The sequence below is a fragment of the Ammospiza nelsoni genome, chromosome Z (genome assembly GCF_027579445.1).
Source record: "Ammospiza nelsoni isolate bAmmNel1 chromosome Z, bAmmNel1.pri, whole genome shotgun sequence".
NCBI lineage: Eukaryota > Metazoa > Chordata > Aves > Passeriformes > Passerellidae > Ammospiza > Ammospiza nelsoni.
This window is the reverse complement of record NC_080669.1, coordinates 25,910,551-25,936,194: the sequence shown is the minus strand read 5'-3', so window position 1 is coordinate 25,936,194 and position 25,644 is coordinate 25,910,551. Positions and strand designations below refer to the sequence as shown.

The following is a 25,644-nucleotide window of genomic DNA, read 5'->3' as shown; positions in this document are numbered from 1 at the left end:
AGCCTTTGGATACCCCCTGTGATGAGGACCACTTTTTCACTTTCTAGACATGGTGACATTAATGTGGCGAGTGTCCCTTTGCAAGCACTGACCCTTGCCATAGAGATGTATGAAGCCTAAGGTGAAAATGGAATCAAACCTGAAGTATTTTTAGCAAGACATTTGTACTTCAGGTGGCAGTGGGCCAGCATGTCTGTGTAATAAAGTACGTGCTGTCTCTTGGAAGGGCTGCAATCCTGTCCCTGCATGTGGTGGACTTCTTGTTCTAATGCTGTGATCTTGTAATGACAATTGCATTTGCTGTACACAAGCCTACAGAAATGGTGTTTTCTGAATGCTTTAGCCACTAGCTCCCTTTTTTACAATCAGTACGAATTATTTTAATGAAAGAAACAGACAAATTATTACAGGAAAGAAGAGGTTATTTTTGAGAAGCAGCATGCATTTCAGCCTGTGAAATTGACTTTGCATATGTATTTTATCGATAACCAATAGGGGATTATAGGGATTGTTACTTTTAACTTTGCTCCTCTCCCTGTGATGTGACAAGGTTGAGGTACTTTTTAGTAGATGCTTGGTGGTTACTCTGGCTTATGGACATCGTCCTTGCTTTGTATGTCCTGGCTGATGCTGTGCTTGTGAGACACCCACTGAATTGTGTTGCAGCAAAGTGCAGCTGTGTCAGTCCTCAAAGGGGATCTACATCAAAGCATGTCTTTGAAGAGAATCCATACGTAGGACTTCAAAGCTGATTAAACCATTTGGAGTAAAATAGCACACTGAGTCATCTGCTAGGAAAGGCCATTATTTTTATTTTTTTATTATTTTTCTCTCCTTCCTATGACCTGTCTTGGACGAGCCCTGGAGCTGAAGGTAACTGGCAAGGTAAATCATTGCTTGAAGTGCTTTTGTGCTCACTCTCTCTTGGCCCTGAAGAAGCTGGTTTGGAGCTGCAGCAAAACTGCAGCACAGCAGTTCCCAACCTGTTTGTGTGGTCGGGTCATTTGTAGCAGGAACTGAGTCATCACATCCCACTGCTACCGGGATTTCTTCACTTTCTTCAGTGGGGCTGCTCCTTTCAGAGCTGGGCTGTTCAAGCACAGCTTTTCAGGTCCTTTTAAACAAGTGCAGACTGTGCCACTGGTTATATCTGGTCTGCTCTGAAATGTGAAAGGATATCATTCACTGAACAGGCACATCTCTCCGAAGGGTTGCAGACCAGTGGTTTGTTTCCACAGGGCAGGACATAGAGGGTGGAGCAGAGGAGTGGGGGAAGGCACCTGACTGTTTCTGATTTGTCCCTTCTGAGAGGCTGTTGAACTAGTATTAGAGCATGCTTTTCATGGACAGAGTTGATGGTTATGGATGGAATGCTGTCCTGTTTCAGAACCGGGAGGAGAAGGCTTGGAGTGAAAATATTTAAAACAAGAGGGCAAACACTGTCCTGCAGTGGGTGATTATCAGCTTCAGTGTGGCTCCCCAGTGGACACTGTACCCCCTGAAAATAACATTGGTTGTGGCCCTAGCTTTAATATGCTAGAATGTCTCTCCACCCTTCCTTATTTTTAATCATTGCTGCATTTTGCTCTGATGTGTTTTGCTGGCAAATCCCTGACACAGCTTGCCTTGGAGTAAAGCTGATGTTAAAGGTATGCACATTTATTTGAGAGAAAGAGTTGGTTTTCCTCCTGTTCCCTCCTGCTCTGTTTCCAAAAAGTCTGTGAAGGCTCCAGCCCTGTCTTAATGCAAGCTCCCCTGCAATTGGTGCAACCAGTGCACTCCCTCCAGACATGTATTCCAGATGAATTAGTGTTCCTTGAGGAAGAAACGTATGCATCCAGGGGAGTCCATGTGCCACAGAGCATATGGTGTGCATCAGTCTGGTAAAAGTGAAAGGCAGTGGCAAGCTGGGATCACTGGAGTGGCTGTAATGGGGACAGCACTTAGGCTGAATTGTCACACCCTGCCACTCAGCGTCAACTCTGAACATCACTTCTTTGTTAGCAGCTGGGCCAATTGCTCAGTGCCTTTACTCCGTAAAGGAAAATGCTAATAGGTGTTTTTTCTTTGGGATGAAGCAAAGATTTGTTTCTCCATGGATTTGCTACAAAATGAAGAGCATACCAAGGTTTAAGGTGTCATAAACTCACACTCAGACTGAGGTTTCCTCAGTTGTCAGTTGTCTGGGAGGGTGGACCACTGAGATATGAGGTGCCTGTATCATTATCATTGTGTTACTGGTCTTGCTGTGTTTTTTCTGGACGTTGCAGCCATTCTTCACTCAAACATTACTGTGTATAGTTTCAGTTTGGGTGGGACCTGGAATGGGAGAGGTGGGCAGTAAGTGAATCTAGAATATTCACCAACAGATCAAGTGTGCTGAGTTCTGAGTATGGCAGGATTGAGATAGTTTGGCATTGGGAGCTAAATCACTGTAGAACTGGTGTATAATGGAATAAGTGAAGAAAACAGTATAAAATACCTAGCAATTACGGTGTATTACAGGAAAGCTGGAAGGCCTGGCAGAGCTTAGAGTCTACAGCTTACATGTTTTAACTGTGAGGTTGGAGAGCTGTTAGAAAGTATTGCACTTACTACAGCTGCTTATCGAATTCCTGTAATTTCTGCTGGATATGGTGGTCACAGCCTCTGTGCATTCCGTGTGGGTGTGGGGATGCTTTGACAGAAGGAGAAAGGATGCATTAGGAGTGCATTGCTGGGGACAGAAATACCACGGTCTATAAACCTGGTTACTGGCCAAAGCTCATGTGCTGTGATACTGGAGAGGTCTGGAGTTCTTTTGTAGCTTCTGTTTTCTGTGTTTTCTGATAGCAGAGATTAATGTAAGTGTCTCTAGATAAAAATCAGCAGCTATTGCTGGACAGGCAATTACCAACAACATCATTACAATCCCTTTTAGCCTTGAATCTAGGATTAGGGGGAATACAATCTATTGCATTTTTCAGCCTGTGTTTTTCAGTAGAGGTTTCTTGTTTTTATGTGATAAAGAATAAAGCTGCATGAGAAATCCATGTCCAGTCTTGCTTTGCATCACAAAGCTGTTTCTTGGCACTGTTTCGATGGTAATGCTGCTGTGGATTCTTATGTATAGAAACTGTAGACTGCAGAAGAGAGACCTATTTTCAGCCTTCGTTGCTCTTAGCTCTTGATTAGAATTCGTTATAAGCACTTTACAGAGGGAGGCAAGCATTATTGTGTTCAGCAGATTAGTAAACTGAGGTACGAAGGGAAAATGATGGACCTGGAAACCGCTGAAAGTAAGAAGAGACGTCAGCCTTTTCCTGAGTATATACCACTTGTACCCTGCTAAAATGTCCTGCTCTGAAGGCATCTTGCACAGTAGTCATGCACAGGTCATCTGCATTTCCTAAGTCCTCAGTGACATGAGCGCTGAGTCTTGAAACTACCTAAAGCCACTTGAGAACTGAAGTCTCACTTTACTGCTAAGAATCTGTCATTTCCCGTGAACAAAAGGCTTATGTTACAGACAGCCTGTATTTGACAGCCTTTTTGTACTTGTACTTTGTGAGTACAAAAAGTACTTGCTTAGTACTTAACTTCTTGCACTACAAAAAGTATTTACCTTGTACTAAGTTAATCAACTGTCAGAATTAACTACTAGAATTGCAGAAGGAAGTATCCCTTATTCTTCAATGCGTGTATGGGCACCTTCAGTCAGTGTGGAGCTTTAGAATGGAGAAGTTGGAAAATAGTTTTTCTTATGCAGCCCCGTTGACTAGTTTTGGCGAACGGGAAAGAGCACACCCTCCCTCTTGCTGGGTGTTCCTCCTTCACATCCCAGCCATGATTCCGAGAGGCAAAGCAGAAGTTGGGAGCTGCTGTACTGTTAATTTCACTAAGTGGCAGATGCTGGCGCTTCCTTTCTTTCTAAACTTTTGGTGGTTTGTGGTAATGTTGAATCTCGTAGTGCCCTAGTTGCTAGCAGGGTACAGATGTTTCTTGTCAGCTTTGGCCATCTTTCAGTGCTATAAATACTACCTTTAATAAAGAGCAGTGGTGAAAGAGGACTGTGATATATAGTGAGGTGAGGCTCTGTGAATTGGCATGGCTTTTGAAGCAGCGTTTTTACATTAAAGACTCTGCAGATTTGTTACCTCACCTGGGTATGCCTTGCTCTTGACAATTGTTAGAGATGGGAGGTTGGAATGAGTCATGCCTGATTTGAATGGACAAAGTGTTGCTCTGGGCTTGTGTCAGGGTACTCTGTCATTTGCTTTGTTCACAAGTTTGGTATAGGCCAAATTCAGAGAATTTCAGACATTTGCTAGTGTCTTTGGATAGGGCCGAGGAGGCATTTTCAACAACAATGATATCAGGAGGGGCTTTTTTTCTTTCCTAGGATAACTGATGGCCAGTGTTGTTGGAATTGTATTCGCAGTATTTATTTCCTACTAAGCATTGAGACTGACTCCCTTTTGTTATAGCACCATTTTATTTACACTGAAATAATTGCAAATCCCCAGTTCTTGCAGGAACTGGTTAGATTTCTGTTTTCCCCAGATACTTGATAAAGAAGTTGTATCCACAGGGTGAATATGTGATATTTCTGATGTTGTAGAAGTACTGAAAGGATGGAAACAGAGGTAAAATGGGCAAATCTCTGTTCTGTACATGTCCTTCTCTTAAACCATGCATGAGAAGTGAGATGAGGAAGTAGGTGACGATTTGTGGCATGCAGAATACCTAATTTTTTTCTTTTTAACTCACCTTATATGAAATCTCGTCTTTGAGGAATTAATGAGTGGCTAGCAGACATTTGAGTAAGTGGCTAGACAATTGTTACTGGAACACAGAGATCAGTTGTTTTAACCATGCCTTGTCAAGTCTGAAAATTACACTGGTATGTGAGGCTGTGGTATGTTGTTTAAAGTGCTGTGTGTACAAAGTCATCTTTAACTCATTCCAGTTGTATCTGTCCTGTGCATGACCCTTGCTGATCATTCATTATCTCTGTGTAAATGGCATTTTAGTGAAAAGAATTTCTATATACTATAAAAATCTAGGAATAAAAATAGAAATGCTGTCAAATGCATGTGCACACACACACACACATACACAGAGCTGAGATTTTGCAAAAATTTTCATACCAGTATCAGAGAAAAGCTCTTCTGAAGTTCATAGTCTGCCTTTGTGCAGGGGTGTGTATGTGGGGGTGTGCTTTTTGGTGCGGCGGGCTCTTGCCTCTTTCGTGGGAGAAGCAAAGCAGGCACACAGCTCAGCCAGAGCTCTCCTGTTGTACTAGAGGTGGGAGGAATCTGTAAGTGCATGATTTATCTGAAGTGCCCTGGGATTGCCGTGGTAAACATTTTGACTTTGAGCAGCTGGTGAGGGAAATAATTGCCACCATGAGGGAGCAGGAGGGAAGCAAGGAGTTCACCAGGATGGCATGGGTGGTTTGTGTCTCATAATCCAAACTGGTTTCCTTGCTCTGCGTTCTGCTTTTTCTAGCAGTGCCTTCCCATGGGATGTCCGCTGCTCATGGGTGACACAGAAGCCGCTGAGAGTTCTGGTGGTATTATTTTAGATTTAAGGAATTGGGTTGTTTCCAGGACAACTGGGGAAGAATGAGGAAGGGACTTGTTCTAACTCAGCTTGGAGTAACTGATCATCCTAGCTCAATCACTACATTTCTCCTGGAAAATGGTTAATTTCCTGCTTTTAAAGAGGCCTCTTCAAGCCAAGCAGGGAATTGTGTTAAAAAATACCAATGCAACTAGCATTGGTGCAGTTGCAGTTGTAGGCTGATAATAGCAAAGAGCTATCTCTGAAGTGAGCCCAAGTTGAGGATACTTAGCACAGTCAGAAGGAAAGTCTATGTTGTTTGGGCTGTTTGGCTGTTTGTTAAAAACCCTTAACTTTTGCTGACTGCTAAGTAAATGTCCCTGTTCGTCACTGCTTCATCAATTAAGTGGATTTTGTTACATTGTGTCATCTTGCCTCTGTACAATTAATTGCCTGCTGTTCTAAAAGGAAACTCTAATGTTATCTTATTTTTCTTCTTTCCATATTCTTTTAATCTCACAGCAATCTTGACCTACAGAATGTGGTGTTAGACTCCAGTGCAGCGATGGGGAGCAGTGAACTTCAGGAGAAAGATGCCCCTGGAGCCCTTGTCCACGACCTCAGCAATGGCAGCCGCAGCAATTTGGAAGCAGCCAGGCGCCTGGCTAAGCGCCTCTACCATCTGGACAGATTCAAACGCTCTGATGTGGCAAAACATTTGGGTAAAAAGTATGTGCTGATATGAGTACATGCTTGGCCACATTCTTATTGATGTGGTTCTGGAGGGGTTCACTCTTGTATGATAACCTTTACGTATTTCTTCGCTTTTCTTTAGCAATGAATTCAGCAAGCTTGTGGCCGAAGAATATCTTAAATTTTTTGACTTCACAGGCATGACGCTGGACTGTTCACTCAGGTACAATTCCATTTATGGACTTCATATTCTTATTTTAGTAACAGTGCTGTTTGCAGTGTTGTCCTGATTTACATGATTGTCCTTTTTGTATGTAAGAAGATGAAGAGAGGACTGTGATGTATTTTGGGGGCAGAGCTCTCTCTTCTGTTTGGCTTTGTGTGCTACCCTACTCTATTGCTACTGGAGTGGTGGCCACATGGAGGGGGAAATATTTGGGTGAACCTGTCTAGGGATGGTCCTTGAGATGCTGGAGAAAAGTTTCCAGTCACTGGCAAAACAGGGGACTTGTAGTCTGCCAGATGCTAGTGAGAAATTACAGTGTTGCTTGCAGCTGATCTGCACAGACTCTCTGGCTGATGCCTTTGAAGCTTACCCCGCTTTGTTGCAGTGCACTAAGAGCAGGGTTTGGTGTGGTTTGGCAGCTCCCCTCTCTGTGTCTCCCTGAGGAATCCAAGAATGTGCAGAATAGTAAAAGCTTCTACGTGGAAAAAGCTGTAGTGAGTTTGGTAACTGTTGGCATGGGTGTTTGAAGACTCAGCCCTTCCATTTTCTTTGCTTTTTACGCTTGAATCAGACCTCAACAATTTTTATTTTCAGTGTTTTTTTTTCAGAAGTCAAACCACCAAGTTTATGTAGCTGCGTCCTGTTAGCCGAGTTGCTGGTGTTCTGGTGTTTAAGGGAATTTAAATGAGTTTAACTCATTTGACTGAGGTTACTTAAGGGGGGATTTTTTTTTCTAATGAAAAGCTAGAAGATGTGCTGAGCCCCTTAGCAAATGCATTTCTGGGGATCTGATGCCATGAGACCATAGCAGATCAAAGGCACCCACCAAGTCCTGCCTGCTGAAGGCAGTGGAAATGGAACATGCCTGCACAAACATGAACCACCTGGTCCTGAGGCAGGGGGAGTGGAGCCAAGCTGGAGCACCCGCTCAGCGTGGGGTGGGAGCTGCTGGGCAGTGGGAGGTCTGTTGCTCTGTTCCAGGTTTCAGCACCCCTGAAGCGTGATGCTAAATATACCCTTCTTTTAAATTGTGAAATCCAACACATAATTGCTTTGTGGCACATATTTAGGAAGCCTCTGCTCCCTGTAGATCTCCTGTTAATATTAGTAGTTAAGACTTTCTCTGAAATGTGCCCAGGCTCATGTAGGACTTAAACAAGTCAAGGGGTTGTTGAGGTTTCAAAAGTAGCTACAGTAATTGCCACCTACATGCCCTAAGCATGCCACAGCAGCTGGGGACAAAGAATCGTTCCAAAGCCTTAGGAAACTGAGGCATGCTACCTCATGCTTGGCAGAGTGAGAGGGGAAACAGTGCTGTTGTTGTTGGCTCATTGATAAGCTGTGGTTTATTGAGCATTTTGGGGGCAGCTGCTGTGATCTGTGCTACCTCCCAGCTATGGGAGTGCATTTTGCAGCATCAGTCTTTGCAGCAGACAGGTCTGAGACCTGGGAAAGGTTGCTCCTTCACTGTCCACTCCCTGGATTCATGTTGCCCATGCACCTCCTGAGTACATCTCTTGCAGCCTCTGCAGGATGACAGGAGGGAATGTGGTGCTGCTATGGCTCCTCTCAGTCTGCATTCTGGAGTCCAGCCCTGGACATGGGGAGAGCAGACTTAAGGCTGCTCAGGAAACTAGTTAGTAAGGTTCCGTGGGAAAATGCTTCTGAAGGTGCTGGGATCAGTACTGGTCACTACCTCCTAAGGGCACAGGGGCAGGCAAATCGAGACAAGGCAGAAGGCTAACTTGAATGACCAGGAATCTTCTGGACCTAACAAAATGAAGGTGTTCATCCAATGGGAGAAGGGTCAGGTGACGTGGGAAGAATACAAATTTGCTGCTCACCACTGTAGAGAGAAAATTCCAGCTAACAAAGTTCAGATGGAGTTTAACATTGCCAGTACTTGTGTGGGACAGCAAAAAGATTTTTTTTTAAATAAGTCAATAGAGAAAGGCAATGCAGAATGGCTCAGTGTATTGAGGGACCACGGCTGTGAGAATGATAAACTCCCACCTGATCCTGAACTTGTGTGGGATCTGTTGCTCCATCTGGATCCTCATGAGTCTATGGGGCCACATGGGATTTATCCAGAAATATTTAAAGAACTGGTTGATGTCATTGTGACGTCTCTCTTAATGATTTTGGAATTTTTGGGCATCTGAAGAGATCCCAGTTGAGTGGAAACTGTCTAACTGTCTAACTGTCTAACTTGTCTTAGGGCAAGAAGGTTCACCCTGGAAACTATAGGCCTGTCAGTCTCAGTTCAGGCCTGGTAAAATAATGCAGAAAATTATTCTAGGAGGTATTGAAAAATACTTGAAAGACAATGCAGTGATTGGTGACAACCACCACAGCTTCATGAGGAAAAAGTCCTGCTTATCCAACCAAATTTCCTTCTGAGACAAGGTGACCCACTTAGATGATCGAGGGAAGCCAGTTGATGTGATCTTTTTGGATTTCTGTAAAGCTTTTGATACTGTCTCTCTCAGGACCCTTCTGGAGAAAATGTCCAGCCCACAGCTGGATAAACACATCATGTGGTGGGTGAGCAGCTGGCTCGTGAGTCAGGCACAAGGGGCTGTAGTGAATGGGGTGACATCAGACTGGTGTGACCTGTCACTGGTGGGGTTCCACAGGGCTTCATCCTTAGCCCTGTGCTCTTCAACATCTTCATAAATTACTTGGGCACAGGACTTGAACATATAATAGGTAAGATTGATGATACTAAACTGGGAGGAGCCACTGACTCCCTCAGAGGAAGTGAGGTCCTGCAGGGAGACTTTGATGAACAATGGGTCTGGGGAACTACGAACTGTGTGAAATTTAACAAGGGCAAGTGCTGGATTCTGCACCTGGGATAGACTGGGAAATGAGGTGCTGGAGAGCAGCACAGTGGAAAAGGATTAGGAAGTCCTTATGGAGGGCAAGTTGAATATGAGTGAGCAGTGCCCTGGCAGCCAGGAGGGCCAGCTCTGCCTGGGGTGCATCAGGCACAGCATCAGCAGCCAGGCAAGAGAGCGGATTGTCCTGCTCTGCTCTGCACTGAGGCAGCCTCACCTCGAGTGCTGGGGCCAGTTCTGGTCCTTTCAATATAAGAAAGATACGAAGCTACCGGAAGGTATCCAGAAAAGGGCTACAAAGATGGTGAAGGGCCTGGAGGGAATGCCAAAGAAGTGGATGAGGTTCTTTGGTTTGTTCAGCCTGGAGGAGACCGAAGGGAGACTTTATTGCAGTCTACAACTTTCTCACAAGTTGAAGAGGTGGGGCTTGCACTGATCTCCTCTCTGTGGTGACCTGTGACAGGATGCAAGGGAATGGCCTAAAGTTGTGTCAGGGGATGCTTAGGCTGGACATTAGAGAGAGGTTCTTTGCGCAGCAGGTAATTGGGCACTGGAACGGGCTCCCCAAGGAAGTGGTCACAGCACCAAGCCTGACAGAGTTTAGGAAGTGGTTGGACAACAATCTGAAGCACATGGTGTGATTCTTAGGGGTGTTCTGTGCAGAGCCAGGAGTTGGACTTAATGATCCTTGTTGGGTGCCTTCTAGCTCAGTGTATTCTGTGTTCTCTGGAGGGCAGAAACTCATCCCTGTGGCCCTTGGTATTGCATTGTGCTCTGAGAGTGAGGAAACTGCCTTGTTTATTGACAAGTATTCTTTCATCAGTTTCCTCTCCAAGTTAGCTTCCAAGGGGGTAAATATGCTGCAGAGGAGGAGAAGGTGTAGGTCAGTGGTACCTGGCATGGGCAGGGAGTGTTGCTGGAAAGAGCCCAGACTGGGATAGGAGACAGAAAGACAGCTAATTCTCAAAATTTGCCTTAGGAGCTGTTGTGAATTTAGGAATAGTATTCTCCAATTTAATGTTCCCGCTGAAACACTCCAAAACATGCACCACTTACTCCCCTCCCCCCTCTATGGGGCATCTCCTCTCTATGGGGAGGAGAGCTGGAGGCACAAAAGACAAAGATCAAGGACTGAGATAACAACAATTTACTGGAAACAGTAAATGAAACAAGAAGATGAAGGGTAACGGCAACAATATTAATAACAGAGTGTACAAGAGAGCTGAATGATTCACATGCAGGCCCTCACCATGTGGAAACCAGCAATACCCTGACTGCTCCAACTCCTTACCTGACCAGAAGAGACGCCTCACCCCTACAACCTGTACCTGAGGTTGTACAGAAAAACATCAGGCTCCTAGGCATGCTCCTTCTGGCTACTGCAAAAATGGACTGTCCTGGCCAGAATCAGTATGTTTTCCATCCCTTATGCTATACCATCTATATCATGTCCAGGTCCTACACCTCCCAGCTACGTGTGTGTGTGTGTGTGTGTGTAAATACAAGCGTGAGTATCATTTCCATAGTCAGTGGCTGTCCTTTCAAGATGTCTTTTGAGTTCATTTAGTCCATGACTGTGAGTTCTATCTGTTCTAGATGTCTTCCAAGGCAGGAGGGCTGCCTGCTTTCACCTGGTTGCAGTCTGCATCAGGAGCTCATGACTGGTATATCTGGAGCAGCCCATATTCATTCTCCACAGTAGTTACGGCATACAGAGGCAGTGCCATTCAGTAAACAATATTGTACAGTTGAACATTACAGACCATTCTCACTCCAAAATTGAATCCCCTTGGGGTACACCTCATGCTTCCCTGTCCCTCTACATTACCCATCAAGTGCCATCAGGTGCTTGAGCAAAACCAATCCCATGCATGGATTTGCCTTTGCAGAAGGGTGGGACCAATCCTGACCATGTTCCCTAACACATTTCTCCTTCATACCACAGGGTCTTCATCCCCTGCTACAGTGCATAGTAGTTTTGATTGGGCAGGACCATCTTGATTGGTAGAGCCTCTTGTATTAACTAACAAGGTGGCCTTTGCTAAATGCAGATCCCCATGTTAGAAGGTGCCACCCATTGCTTTCAATGTCATTTTTAACAGTCCATTGTGGTGTTCAGTTTTCTCAGAGGTTGGTGCATAATAGGCAATATGTTAGTATGTTAGACCCACTCAATCCTGTGCTCTCTGGCCCTTGTGCCTATGGGGCTCCTTTTGCAATGAGTCCCATTAGTCCAACTCAGCTCTTTCTGGGTTGCCATGTTGCTGCAGAAGTTGCATCTCAAGGCCCAGGATGGTGTTTTGGGCCTTGGTGTGAGGCACAGGGTTCATTTCCAGACACCCAGTGGTTGTTTGCACCATTGTAAGCTCTTGCATCCCTTGCCTTGGTGGGTTTGCAGCAGTGTGATGTAACCAGTTTGCCAGACTGCCCCATATCTGTGTTTCAGCCACCTGTACCCACTGTACCAGAGAGGCCTTACCTGCCTGGCCTGCTCCATCACAGTGCATGTTTCACAGTTATGGTAACGGAGAGGCAAGGTCCATGGCCAGGTCTGCCCCTTGGTCACAAGCCCAAGGGATGTTGTGTTTCTTCTCCGATAACCCGAGGCATCTTGAGCCCACTGAGCCAGAATAATTGGCTCTTACATTGCCAGTGCAGATTAACCCAAGCCGCTTTAATCTTGGTGGCCTAATCCATCTCTCCATTGCTGCGATGCTCTTCAGCAGCCTCACTCCTGGGCACATGTGCATCTCATGGTGTTCTTCTACAGCCAGCTTCTCTAACAGGGCAGCGATTTCTTGCCAGTATTCATCAGCCCAGGTGGGCTTCCCTCTGCACTGCCAATTGGCCTTTTTCTGTCAGTCCTGCCACCCCAGCACAGCATTTGCCACCATCCACGAGTCAGTGTAGAGGTAAATTGCTGGCTGTTTCTCTTGTTCAGTGGTACCTAAAGCCAAATGGATGGCTTTCAGCTCTGCACCCTGATTTGATCCACCTTATCCTTCAGTAGTTTCTGTGACTCGTCAAATAGGGCTGTCTACGGCTGCTTTCTGTTTTTCATTTGTCCCTGTGATACAAAAGGAACTGTCAATAAAGAGATCATATTCCTTTTCATTTGTAGCTAGCTGATTGTATGGTGGGGCCTCCACAGCATGTGTCATCTTCTCCTCTGATGATGATGATGGTAGTCTGAAATTTTCAGCTTCAGGCCAATTAGTGATGACTTCCAAGATCCCTGGGTGATTGGAGTTTCCTGTTCAAGCTTGCTGTGTGGTCAGAGTAATCCAGTTACTCCGCAGTGGCATGATGTGTTGCAGGGACTTTCTCTTTGAATTTTCCAGCCCAGCGCTGGCAGCTGGGGCACCAGGAGGGGCTGTGCTTTGGTGTCAGTCACTTCTGAGGCAGCTCTGACCCCTTCATAAGTCACCAGTGTTTCTGCTTCAGTGGGGTTGTAGCTGGTCTCAGATCCTTTGTATGTTGGAATGTTTGAATTCCTAACTCCAGAACACCAGGGGTCATTGTCGAATCTCCACATGTACCCTTTTGCCAGCGATTCCCGGAAGGACTACTCTTCCCAGCTGTACTGTGGAGCATACTTTTTACATCTTGTAGTGTCCTGACTGGCTACTGCATGAGCAATCTCCTGTTTAATTTGTTCAAAATCTTATTATTGTTCAGGACCCTGCTTGAAATCATTCTTCTTTGGTATCACTTGACAGAGAGGTTTTAAAATCTGTCTGTAATCAGAAATATGCATCCTTCAAAAACCTACAGTGCCTGACAGGAAACACAGAAAAACCTGTGTTTCATTCTTGATGGTTGTGGGGACATAGCTGCTGTTCCAATGACCATGTCCATTGGAATCTGATGGCGTCCATATTGCCATTTTACTCCTAAAAACTGGGTTTTCTGGGCAGGTCCCTTGATCTTACTTTGCTGTGTGGCAAAACCAGCCTTCAGGAGGATTTGCATTGTCTTCTCCCCTTTCTTGAAAATTCTTGCTGTGTTGCCCTGCATGATCATGTTGTCAGGATATTTTTTTTTTCTGTCAGTATATTTTTTCCTCACATCCTTTTCCAGTGCAGTCTGGATTAGTCCAGGATAATTAATGGGGTTCTGTTTCCACCCTTGGGGAAGTCAGTTCCAGGTGTATGTCACACCCCTCCAGGTAAAAAACTGAGGCCTGCACCCTGCTGCTAAAGGAATGGAGAAGAGCATGATAGCAGTGTTGTTGGTGGCACCACCTCACTGCTTTGGACTCCAGCTCATACTGAAGTCCCAGCATGTTGAGCACAGTGGCACTCAGTGCTGGTGTGACTTCATTCAGGCCATGATAATCTGTTGGTCCCTGGGCTAACACAGTGACCATATAGGACTGTTAAAGGGTTAACAAGGCTTGCTGACCACTCCCTGGCTGGCTCTCCTGTTCACAGATCATCTCATGGATGGGGGTCACAGAGTCCCAGGTGGTGCAGTGTTGTTGGTGGTGCAGTAGCCATGTGTAATGATTGTATCTGCTGTTCTTCAACCCTCAGCAGTCCCTAAACAGAGACGTCCTCTGAAAGACCAGGCAAGGTATTCAGCTGTCTCATTTCCTCTGTCTCCAGAGCATCTATCCATCCCATAGATCCTCACAATGCCTTTTTGGGTCCTTGAAATACCCTCTTTTGGCATAACCTGTGCTAAAGATGTGCAGGGTCTCTGGGCCAGTCCCAGTGGGGTGTTTTTGCCATTCATTTCCAGTCATGCTCTCTCCACCTTCCAGTGCAGGCAGCTGTTGGGATCCCCTTGGCACCCCAGAGAGAGATGGATTCTGTCCCCACGTATCTTGGTGGCATCTGAGTACATCACGTGCCGGTGTGAGCTAAAGCCTTACACTCTTGGGTGTCTGATGTGCCAGAGCACTGGATCCACACAGTCCAGTAGATCTGATTGGCCCTTTCTTCTGCCTGGCTGGGGCCTCTGTAGTTCTAGTAATAGTACATGTTGTTCACTTCTTGTAAATATGAGCTGGAGGTCCCTTCAAGAGGATCAGAAGTAACATCAGCCCTTATATTAAAAATTAACTCTGTCCTGGCCAGAACCAGGACAGGAGGACAAAGTAGGAAGGACAGAGAAACCCTGTCAAGATTCACTTATATCTACTTGTGAACTGGACTATTCGCAATACATTACATGTTAAATTATTACCATGCAGATCACACTCTGTGTGGGTGTGAGATTGTTGCAAGTACAGCTTGTCTCTGACCTTACATCACAGAGAAAAAAAATTAAAGTTTGTGCATCCAGACTAGATAATGTGAATGTCCCAGCAATATATTCCATTCCTCTCAGATCTGGTGTTAGTTTCCGTCTAATGGGATGTTTAAAAATTGTCTGTAAGACCGTCATTCTGTATGTCTTCTTACTTCAGATACAAAAGTTTTGTGTTTTCAGTATTTTCTAGAAGCATCTTGATAAATGAATGTAGAAGGTCATCTTTGGCTGTGAGATACATTTTTCTATGTGGGAAGAACAGCAATGTGGTTAAGAGGAGGTGTGGTCAAGCAGGAGAATAGAAGTGAAAGATGTGTGTCGTCCCCACCTCTCTCTGCACAGGCTTGCTGGCTGTATCCAGTGAGTGCCCAGATGTGCACCAGCTCTGTGCCCTGGGCTCTCATAAGCAAGAACCTCAGGAGGGCCAAGTTACTCCTCCTGTTGTTGAAGCTCAGTGGAAGATGTTGCAAGTCTTCTGCCCTTTTGCTCAGATATTTTCTGCAGGTCCAAGTAGTCACACTCCTCTCCATCTGTTATGGTCCTGGCCATTCTGATAAGTGACCACACATTTCGGTGTTAGCTGTGAGTGCTGTGCACTACTTCACCACCTGGAGTAGCTTTTCTGATTTGGAAAGCAGTACTAATGAAGTAAAGTTAAAAGGTGCAGGGATGGTGGGCAATTAGAAGAGAATAGGGAACATCCTGGATATCTTATCAGGCTTAAACAATACATGTTTCAATTCCTTGCCCATAGGAAAAAAAAATTAAAAGTAAGAACAGCTATTTCAAATAGTGGAATTACTTATTATTTTGCATATTCAGTGGCTGAGACCGATAGTAATTTAAATCTTCTTTCATTTACTGAAATATTGGAGTTAATTGCATGCAGAATTATAGCCCAATTTCCTAGAAAGGCTTCTTGGAACTGAATGTGTGCTTATGTACTTCTTACTGTGATGTGTGCTTTGCTCTGTGCACTGTGTGAAGCAAAAAGAGATTTATTACCTTAATTTCACTTTTTTTTCCCACTGCTCTTTTAGGAGTTTCTTTAAAGCCTTTTCACTTATTGGAGAAACTCAGGAACGAGAGAGAGTTTTAATCCACTTCTCCAGCAGATACTACCAGTGCAACCCAAACGCCATTTCTTCTCAAGGTAACTTTGTTCCTGATATTGAGGTCTTTCCACACATATGGTGTATGCCTGGAAAATGAAGCTGTGTGGTCACTGTACCACACTTTAGAGACTGTCTCTGAAACCCTCAGCACAAAAGGTATTCAATATAAATAGGTCCTCAATACAAATCCTCAGTTGTGGCACCTCCAGATTTGTCCTCACTTGTGGTTTCTGGTCTTGCTGGCTTTGGTGTGTGGGTGCTTGTACTCCAGCTACACTCATGTGGACAAGAATAGGTCCTGTGACACGTGAAAGAGAGGTTGTTCACTTTCCGTGCTCCATTCAGCACTTGTATTTGCATGCACTGGCATCAGGCATACCAGTTCTTGCCAGTTGTGGTGATGAATTTTGAGTGCTGTATCCAGACCCTGGCATGGTTTCATCTCAACTAGCTAACATCAGTCAGAGTGCTTCTCCTTGCCAATGTTTTCAGTCAGTTTGGAAATAAATGATGGAAACAAACAAGCACATAGATCAATCCTGAGAAAACTGGGATTGCAGAAGAGGACAAACTGTCTGTTGGCGTAACTGCAATGTTCAGCCAGACATGCTGGCAGAGCCTTGTGGCCCTGTGATTGCAGCACATGCTGATCACACACTGAAAAAGAAGGCAATCATCGGTTTAACTGTACTTTCAGTTTAATGTGTGAGAAAGAGCTGCTACAGTTGGAGGTACCACTGTGCCTCCTTACCCCTTGCTTTGTGACCTACCCCTGTTTCAGTGAGATAAAGTTTGGGCACATCGCACATCTTCAGCTTTACTGGCTGTCATGCAGGGGAGGGAGAAAGTTGGGAGTAAGACAGTATCTGCTCCTGTGCTATCTCTGTAATGTGCCTATTGCCTTTCTTATTTCAAGACACTGTAGGCAGTCAGAACAAGTGCGTCATGTCCAGAGTGAAACAATGACTTGCCTGATGATATGGCTGCCTTACTCTAGTCAAGACTGCAAGAGGGGTATTGTGACTTTGGACCCCGAGTAAGCATTTAAATCCTGCACACTTAACCCAGGATCTTAGTACTATGCGCTGTTTGGGCACCACAATATAAGAAAGATACAAACCTATCAGAGAGTATTCTGAAAAAGGATGTGAAGATGGAGAAAGGTCTAGAGGGGAAGCCAAATAAGGAGCAGTGAGATCACAGAATTTGCAGAGTCTGGAAAAGAGGAGACTGAGGGGAGACCTCCTTGCAGTCCACAGCTCCTTCATGAGGGGAGGGTGAGGGGCAGGCGCTGATCTTTTCTCTGTGGTGACAGTGACAGGAGCTGAGGGAATTAGGAGCTGAGGCTCTGAGCAGAGCCTTAAAAGTTGTGTCAGCAGAGGTTTAGGTAGACATCAGAGAGAGGTTCTTCTCCCAATGGGTAGTTGGGCGCTGTAACAGGCTCTCCAGGGAAGTGATCACAACACCAGCCTGGCAAAGCTCAAGAAGTGTTTGGACAATTCTCTCAAGCACATGGTGTGATTCATAGGGATGTCCTGTGCAGAGCCAGGAGTTGAACTCCATGATCCTTATAGGATGCCTTCTAAACTTGCTTGGAAAGGTTATTCAAAAAGGGTCTAAGGTACTACTACTTTTTCCTGAGTTGGGCACAAAGAAGAACTTGACAAAAGTTCCCAGAATGTTCACAACCAAACTTTCCTAGCAAACCTTAGAAAATCAGGAATTTAAAACAAACATTCAATCAAAATAAAGCATTTCACAGACCATTGACTTAGTAAACTTTACTCATCCAATCTTAGTTACCCATATGTCAGAAAATGGAAATTAGGAGTAGAGAAGAGGAAAAATATACAAAAATAAAGAGCAAAAAACCAAGGTACAGCTACTGCCCTGGATCCTAGTGTGGTTTCAGCTATCCAAAGACAATAGGAACATAACCACATGTCCTGGGGTCTGCTCTGGCTTCCTGTGGCAAGCAACCCCTGGGGGTAATTCCAGTCATCTGGCCACCCCAGGGCTCCAGGGCAGAGTGTGAGGCATTGCTTTCAGTGTGCCAGTGATTAGTGGCAGTTCTGAACTAGAGGCTCCAGAGAGTGGGGTGTGGAGCAGTGCACCATCCCATTTTCTGCAGAGCTGCTCCCCCTACACACACATTTCTGTTATTTTGAGCCAGTAATCATTTTCTTCAGTCTCTCAGTCCTCCGACTCTATTCTGTGGTTCTGTGAATCTGACTTATTGCTGAGGGCCTTGGCCGCAGGACCAGCTTAGGAGACCCTGGAATGCTCTCTACCCAACATGCAGCCAAGGCAGCACAAGTAACTGACTGTACTTCTCCAAAATTAGGTCTAATTGAGCTGTGAATGAGGACTAAGCCAGAGGGGAAGAAAAACAGGATACCCTGCTGCACCCACTCCTTACACAAGAAAAAATGTATTTTACTTTTCCCTTTCTGCACTGAAGTAAATGAAGAAGGAGGTGTTGATTCAGACTGTAGTGTTGCTATTAGCAAGCTAAGCGTGATAGCATGATTTCCTGTCTTGCTTGCCTCATCCATGGGTGCTGCAAGACAGTTTTGAGAGTTATTAAAAGATGCAAGAAACACTGTTCTGGTTTGCCAGCTGTATGATGACCTCATTGTTAATTTATTTAATTATGTGTATTTCTTGATAAAACAGATTCTTATGAAGGGAACAAACTTAGTTAATCTATGAGTCTCAGTTTCAGATTCTTGAAGGTCCAGATGTGGGTTTGCATGTGACTCTGGTTATTTCTCTTTCTGCAGATGGAGTTCACTGTCTCACGTGTGCCATGATGCTGCTGAACACAGACCTCCATGGCCATGTGAGTATGCATAGCTTTGTGTAGACTGCTCCTATCCACACCATGCTGGGACTAGGTAGCTTGTGGCGGTCCCGGTGCTGGTGGCCTTCTTCTGAAGCCCTTGCAGATGGCAAACAGTGAGAAGGCTGCACTCCTAGGCTGTTGTCCTGGGCAGGCCTTTCCAGCATGCCTTGAGCAATGCCTTGTGTAAGCTGGCGTTGTGCCTGGCGTTGCAATAATGTCTGAGCATACTCCCTGACCTTAGGGCCATCTTTCCGGTGTGCTTACCATCCTTCCTGCAGCAGGCTCTGACCAGGAAGCTGTGCGTGGGATTGGCTTCCCCTTTGCAGTATGTACAAACATGTGGGAAGGCAGAATAGAGATGGGAGGTGAAGAAGACCTTTTGGGAAAGTCACAAAGGGAGGGTGATGTTTGCGGGCATTCAGTTGCAGGGGGCAGATCTGGTGGAAGCAGAGTTTTGCACAGACAAAGGATGGGTATACTCAAAACCAAGAGAATGGAGGGGGGGTGTGAGCATGCTGAGTGGGAGCCCTGTGTTCCTGTACTGCACACCTCACCCCATTGCCTGCCTGGGTGAAATAGTATTCTGGTTTGAGTTCTCTTAGTCACACTGCTACAGGGTGCCAGCAGCCTTAGGATGGGTATTTCAGCACCCATGGTGCAATACACCAGCTATGCAAGGTATTCCCATACTGATGAGAGGCTTCCTCTGCCCTGGAGTTAGGATGGAGTGTGTAAAAACACAGGAAGCATGGCATTGTAGTATACAAAAGCAATGGCTTTAGCCAGGTAGCTCTGGGGCTTCTCTCTGGCCCTCCACTGCACTTGCAAGGGCTCTCCCAGGAGGATGTCTGTTGGGAACTCTTACACACCAAGAGTGTTGCATTGGGCAGCAGGACATAGAGGCATCCTGGGTCTGTCTAAACGGGCTACTTGGCCCCTGTGGTGGTGCAGGTAGTAAAACCAAGACTTGAGTATTCACAAGGAGTTCTGAGACCCATCTCCTATTAATGGAATGCCTTTGTCTGCAGGTTGTGGAAGCAGGAGGGGGTAGGGAGTTGTGAAGAATTTTTTTCTCTGATGGCTTAGCCTTCCCTACTGAATGACTGGACGCGAGGCGTACAGGAATGTGCTGCAGTTTGTCTCTTAGCACACATGGCTTCTCTTGAGGACACCTGAGTCTTTCTGCAGAGGTATCCCACTCCCCAGAATGGTGAGCAGCCTGGAGCTCCTGCTTTACAGACTGCCTGGCCTCACAGTCCAGGGAGGGAGACCAAATAATGGTCATGCATTAGCCTGACAGCAATTCCCATTGCTCCCTGTGATGCTTTAGTGCTCCCTGCAATGCTTTAGTGCTTTAGTACTGTCTTCAGTAGGTACTGGAAAAAACAATTTAGCTCTGACCCATTATTGCTGCTGCTGACTCTGGTTGTTGCAGTGTGTAACTTCGGAGACTTACCCCACTGGCAGTTGACACTGTGTTGTTATGTACATGCAGTTGTAGCATTTCCCAGACTCCTACTTGTATTATGTCCATGGGTGTGCCATCATGTTCCCTCAAACCCCTCTGATTTCCTCTGATTTTGGACTTCCTCTTACTGCTTTGCATTTTTCTACATAGGTGGTAAGTTTGGTGTTTTTGATTTGGAATGCAGCCCTTGCAGATATGCCTAATTGCCTGTTTCCTAACAAAGATAACACTTTGCCCCATCCTTACCAGGATTCTGCTGGAGCAGGAAGCAAATGAGTCACAGGGCTTGTCTATACACTGTGCTCTATTTGTTACTGACATACTGATCATAAGCACAGACATTTCTATTTCACAATCAGCTCCATTGCTTGTAGGGCTGTAATGCAGCTGCTCTGCCTTCAGTTCACACTTGCCTTTAACTCTTGTAGACAAACTTTTACTTAATCCCCTTTATGTTCCCTGTCTTGCCACACTTCTATTTGTAACTAAACATTTTTGCTAGATGTGTTTTGGAAATGCATGCTTGCTTCTCTGCACAAAGGTCATCACCCACATTGGTGCTGGAGAGTTTTGAGGTATCTCTACCACCAGGCACATGCTCTGGAACCTCTGTGGCACTGTATGAAGATGTCAGCTTTGATCCTGCAGCAAAACAGCAATTTGTCTGCATTGTTGGCTTTGGTCAGCATGGGGAAGCTGCCAACTGCTGCTTGGAGGAAACAAATAGAAGTAGGCTGAAGTTGCAGGGAGAAAGGAAAGCATTTTTAAGTCTCTACTAGACCAGCTCCAGCCTGCACCTGAAGACTGAAGTTTTAAGCTGTATTCTATAAGCTTTGCAACCATAGAGCCAGGGTTACAGCCCATCTGTGTTGTCAGGAGCCATCCTTTTGTGGGAAGCCATGAATTGTTCCAGGGTTACTGCTTGCCTTCTTTCTGTAGGTTTGTGCTGGCTGCAGGCTATGGGATGTTCTTTATTGGCAAGGTGAGGCTGATGGCCAAGATTTGGTGGTTTTCCTGATCAAACATTATGGAAGGGTGTGGGATCTCAGCACCTCAGGATGGAGGTGCAGAGTGGCCGAGACCACCCTTGGGGGGCTCGGGAGTCCTGGAATGTTGCCAGAAGTGTCTGGTGGCAGGGCTTTAATCCTACACAGGAGATGACACTTGTATGAGGACTGGGAGGAATTCACTGGGTGTATGGTGAAGGGATAAGTTAGTTAAAGTGTAAAACACAGGGTTTAGGATTTTGGTACAGGGGGGTCTAAAGAAGTAAGATGGAGGAATTGGGGTGTGTCCTGTCCTTCTTCTTCTTCTTCTTCTTGGCCTCCATCTTCTGTGGTGGTGGTGGCACTTTGGGATTGGTTATTACTAAAAGTGCACCGGTTAATAAGGGTAGAAGGTATTGGGGAGAAATGATAAATATTGTACACGTAACTTAGGGTATAAAGATAAGTGACCGCCCTGGGGGCTCGCAGTGTGCCCATGGCTGACTTGCTGTGCAGACCTCTGTCGGGCTGAAAGAAAATCTTTTAGATAAACAATTAATAAACACCAAGACCGAGACAAGATCAGAAGTCTATCCTCGTCCTTTGAAGCGCCGGGCTCTTCAAGGCCATCCCTGGGCCTTTCCAGGCCACCTAAACAGCACAGAAAACCTTACAGAAGGGAAATAGAGGATATGCACTTCAAGCTGTTGTGTAATTCATAGCATCGAATGGCCTGTATTACCAACTAAGGGCACCAGTCCTGTGTTAATTTGGGCTCCTGGTCCTAGCCGAAGACAGAGTTCACACAGAACTCATCTGCTGTATTTCTACAGACAAAACATGCCCTGACAGTGGAAAAGTCTTCACTTCCATCTCTTGACTGACAGTGTGCTATCGTCAAAGATACCTGTCACAGAGCCCTATTTTCCCCTCCGTCTATACTGTGTTTCACAGCTCATCTCAGGCTGCTTTCCTTTCCTCAGATATCTTTGGTGTCCTTTTTCATCAATGCAGTGTTGTAATTGTTGCCTGCTCACCAGGCTCCCCGCATACTAAGCAGGACCCTTCTAACACCTAGGGGACTGTGTACAGACACTTTCTCTGAGGGGTGATGAAGGCAGGGATTCAATAAGCCTCAAACTTCTGGATGTAGTTTGGCTCCTACACAGACATGTAGGGACAGCCAAACTTTTCCTTTCTGTTTGTGGCTTATTTGGTCAACTTTCAGTCAGAGACTTGGACAGGAGGAGAGAAAAGAGAGCAAGCCTATGGAAATGTCAAAGCAGCTTCAGCCTGTGAATCAGAAAAGGTAGTGGCCATGCCTGGGCATCATACTCCAACTCACAGCAGTTGCCACTGAAAGGGGGCATTTGAAATTGTAAGGGAAGGATCTAGAAAGGGCCTCAGTCACCTGTTTCCTGGTGCCCCACAGCAGATTTAAGTAGAGCTTTTCCATCAGAGACTGGTAGAGCTTCTGGAGACATGGGGATATAAGGCACCATGCAAATACGAAAGATCTTCATCATTGTCCTCTTCATTACCCCCAGTATTAAGCTGGGGTTTTTTTGGGGGTGTATGTGGGCCTTTGGGTGCAAAAGGGTTCCCTTTTCTAGCTATATGCATACAAGGATGCTCATCTATGAGTAATCTCCTGAATGTGTTCTTAGTGCTGCCTGGCTTGGGCTTAAAGGAAAGCAGGAAGATGCATTTAATCGGATGTTGCTTGTTCCCATTGTTATGGAAAGCAACAGGAATATGATGTTGTGTTTCTCTGACACTCCTTTCAGAACATTGGGAAAAAGATGACCTGCCAAGAGTTTGTTGCTAACCTCCAGGGGATGAATGATGGCAAAGACTTCCCGAGAGGGCTCTTGAAGGTAAGGAATTAACTGCAGAACGTGGGTTTCATTTCTGTTGAAAGATGGTTCAAAACAAAACACCCATCTTGCATTTTCTGAATCTTAATTGTCAAACATGACAAGTGATGGGGCCATTTCTCCTCCCAGAACATATATAATATATAAAATGTTTATTCTCTTGTTTTCCCTCTTGCCTTTACTTGATAGCGAAGGTGACTCTGCAGCACAGAGGTGAAACTGAGCTGCGGCAGGTCTTGCCCCAGAGCTGTGTGCTTTGTAAACTCCTGTGGTCATGCCAGCCCAGAGTGCTGTCTCCTCATTGCAGCGGACAGAAGCAGCCAGTTGGCTCTGAATGTGAATACATTAAAGGCTAAGCCTGATCTCTGTGTACAGTCTGGAAGGCGTGTGGTTTTTTTCATCAAAGGTGCTCTGGGATATTCATATTAGAGCTGGAGATGTAATTTCAGATTATAATGTGCTGTCTGGCACAGGCTGTGTTGCTTCAGCTTTTGTTCATTAAGTTTGTGCTAGGAGTTAAATCTGAAGAATGAGGGAAGAGGCTGAGCAGGACAAACCTTGTTTTATTGTCAGTAATAATGAGAATGTTTTGCTTCTTTTTTGTTTTGCTAGCATGAAACAGCACTTTGTTTAAATGAAGACAGGTGTGCATACACTCGAGTTCATAATTTATTTATTTTTTGTAATGGAAATAAAAATAAGAGGCTACCACATCTGACAGCTGATCCAGTGTCTATTGAAACCAACCAAATGAGTTGCCATCTCTTGTGTGAGTTTTGTGTCAGAATCATTGTGAAATACAGATTTACCTGCATAGTTGAAAGCAGCAGAGTTTGTCTTCTAGTATTGGTAATTTCTTCATTTTCTTAGTCTTCTTCAGGGAGATTTTTGTTGGACCCTCCTGCTTCAGTTCTTACTAAGCAATGGGGAATATTAAATTTTAGATTTAATGTCTTTAATTTTTGAGTCTGTATATCTGTCAGCAGCCACAAGTAAATTATTTTTTCCCCCAAAGGAATCTCATTTCTCCGTTTGCCATAGAGGGATGTGTTGAGATCAATTTGCAGGCTAATTACAGCCCTTACTGAATAAATAGATCTCCAGATTGTGTGTAAATAACCTGAGTGTACTGACAAGAGACTTCCAATGGTTCTCACCTGCTGTTTGTTTTCCTCCTGACAGAATTATGCAGCTGGGGCTGTACCTTCATGTTTGGTGCTCACCTGCTAATGCTAGGGATGTCTGACTCTTTGCCCAAATCAAATACCAGGGCTCAGGATTTTTTGGATGTAGACAAATGGAAGAAGTTTGGTGTTGGTGTTTCATGTTGCTTTAAGGCTTTCTGCCCTTTTCTGTGTGCTGTCTTGGGGACAGAGGTGGCACCCAGCTTTCTTTTCTCAACTGGCTTGTCTGAAGATTTGATAAACTGACCCTTGTTTTTTAATTTATTAGTGGAAGGGAGTGGAGTGAGTACGAGTAATTGTGCTACTGTGTTCACAGCAGCCATGCTGCCACTAAATGTGTGATTACTAAGAATTAGTGGAAATTAATTTTTGCATTAGTCTCAATAAATTAAATTCACAGCACCCTTCTTCAGCACAGCACCAAAGTGTATGTGGTTTGCTGCTGCATTAGCTGTGTAGCCGCTGAGCATGGGTGAGGCTGCTAGCCTTCTCCCTGCATCCTTGCCCAGCTGCCTGGGAGAGGAAGAGTGGTTTCCACAGGGTGGCAGTGTGTCCCTGTGGGAGCGAGGTCCTGGGCACCCACTGGTGACTAATGCAGACCTGTGGTGAAGCAAGTGGGCTTTTCTGCCTCTGCAGTCTCTCTGGGTTCTCCTTGTGGCCCTGTTGCACCCCTGTATGAAGCTCTGCTGAGCCCCAGAGCAAAGCTGAGCAGTAGTGGAGGGGAAGGAAGGCTGTTCATCCAGGGCTTGTGAAGCTCTGTGGAACATTTATTGTGGATCCACTTCTCAGAGTCAGGGGTGCAAATGCAAATGCTTGTGCTATCCAGGACAGCTGGTTGACAGGCATCAGTCAGATGTTGCCTTCAGTCAATCCCTTCACTCTTTGGAGTGCGTCCCTGAATGTTTGGTCAGGATAGGAAAATAGCACAATAAGGGACAGACATCAGCATGTGAGGAGGGACACCCTTTTGTGTGATCAGCCTCAGAAAACTTGGGATGTTGGATCAAGTTACTCCTTTCCTTCACCTTCCTGGGGGAGCTATCTGTATGTTTTATTACAGTTTTTTTCCAATAATAAGAACACTTTTGGTACAAACCACAAGGCCTTCATTACCTGATTCTCTGTATGTCACTAGTTGTGCTTTAAGAACAGATTATTTCACTCTGGTTTGAAAGCAGAAATGAGAAATGCTAACGTAATCTTGCTCACCTTGTGTCTTGCTGTCCATTTAACATTGAAAAAGGTTTTGCTTTTGTACACCTGTCTGCACAAAGATTCATTGCCTTTTTCCTCACTCGTTTAGTCACATCCAAGGTTGCTTTTGCAGTTGGGACTCATAAAGACAAATACACCAAACTGTGATTAAAAGTGCACTTGTCCTCGTGGGGTCTGCTTGTAGTATTCATGTATTTATCACACACATATAGAAAGAGAAGCCATGGCTAGGATCTCCCTCCTTGGAAAGAAAACAAAATCAGTCTGACATTTTGGCAGTGTTAAGAACCTCATGATTACAATGTAGGAGTGGTTTCTTTATCACATGCTCACACCAGCTTTAATCTTCTGTAATGATATCATCTTCACAATTATATGCTAGGAAATTGTACTGT

The 25,644-nt window shown here is 45.1% G+C and overlaps 1 protein-coding gene across 1 annotated transcript in view; it reads left to right on the top strand.

Annotated features, from left to right (window-relative positions):
* LOC132086897 (PH and SEC7 domain-containing protein 3-like) overlaps positions 1–23,267 on the top strand; it is a 45,939-nt gene extending 22,672 nt beyond the window's left edge. Inside the window, exons 4-9 of the mRNA XM_059492849.1 lie at positions 6,067–6,273; positions 6,380–6,460; positions 15,600–15,712; positions 18,458–18,516; positions 22,761–22,850; positions 23,040–23,267. Of these exons, the coding sequence (XP_059348832.1) occupies positions 6,067–6,273; positions 6,380–6,460; positions 15,600–15,712; positions 18,458–18,516; positions 22,761–22,850; positions 23,040–23,048 (559 nt within the window). The 3' untranslated portion in view covers positions 23,049–23,267. The remainder of the gene's footprint in view (positions 1–6,066; positions 6,274–6,379; positions 6,461–15,599; positions 15,713–18,457; positions 18,517–22,760; positions 22,851–23,039) is intronic.
* Positions 23,268–25,644: the final 2,377 nt, after the last annotated feature.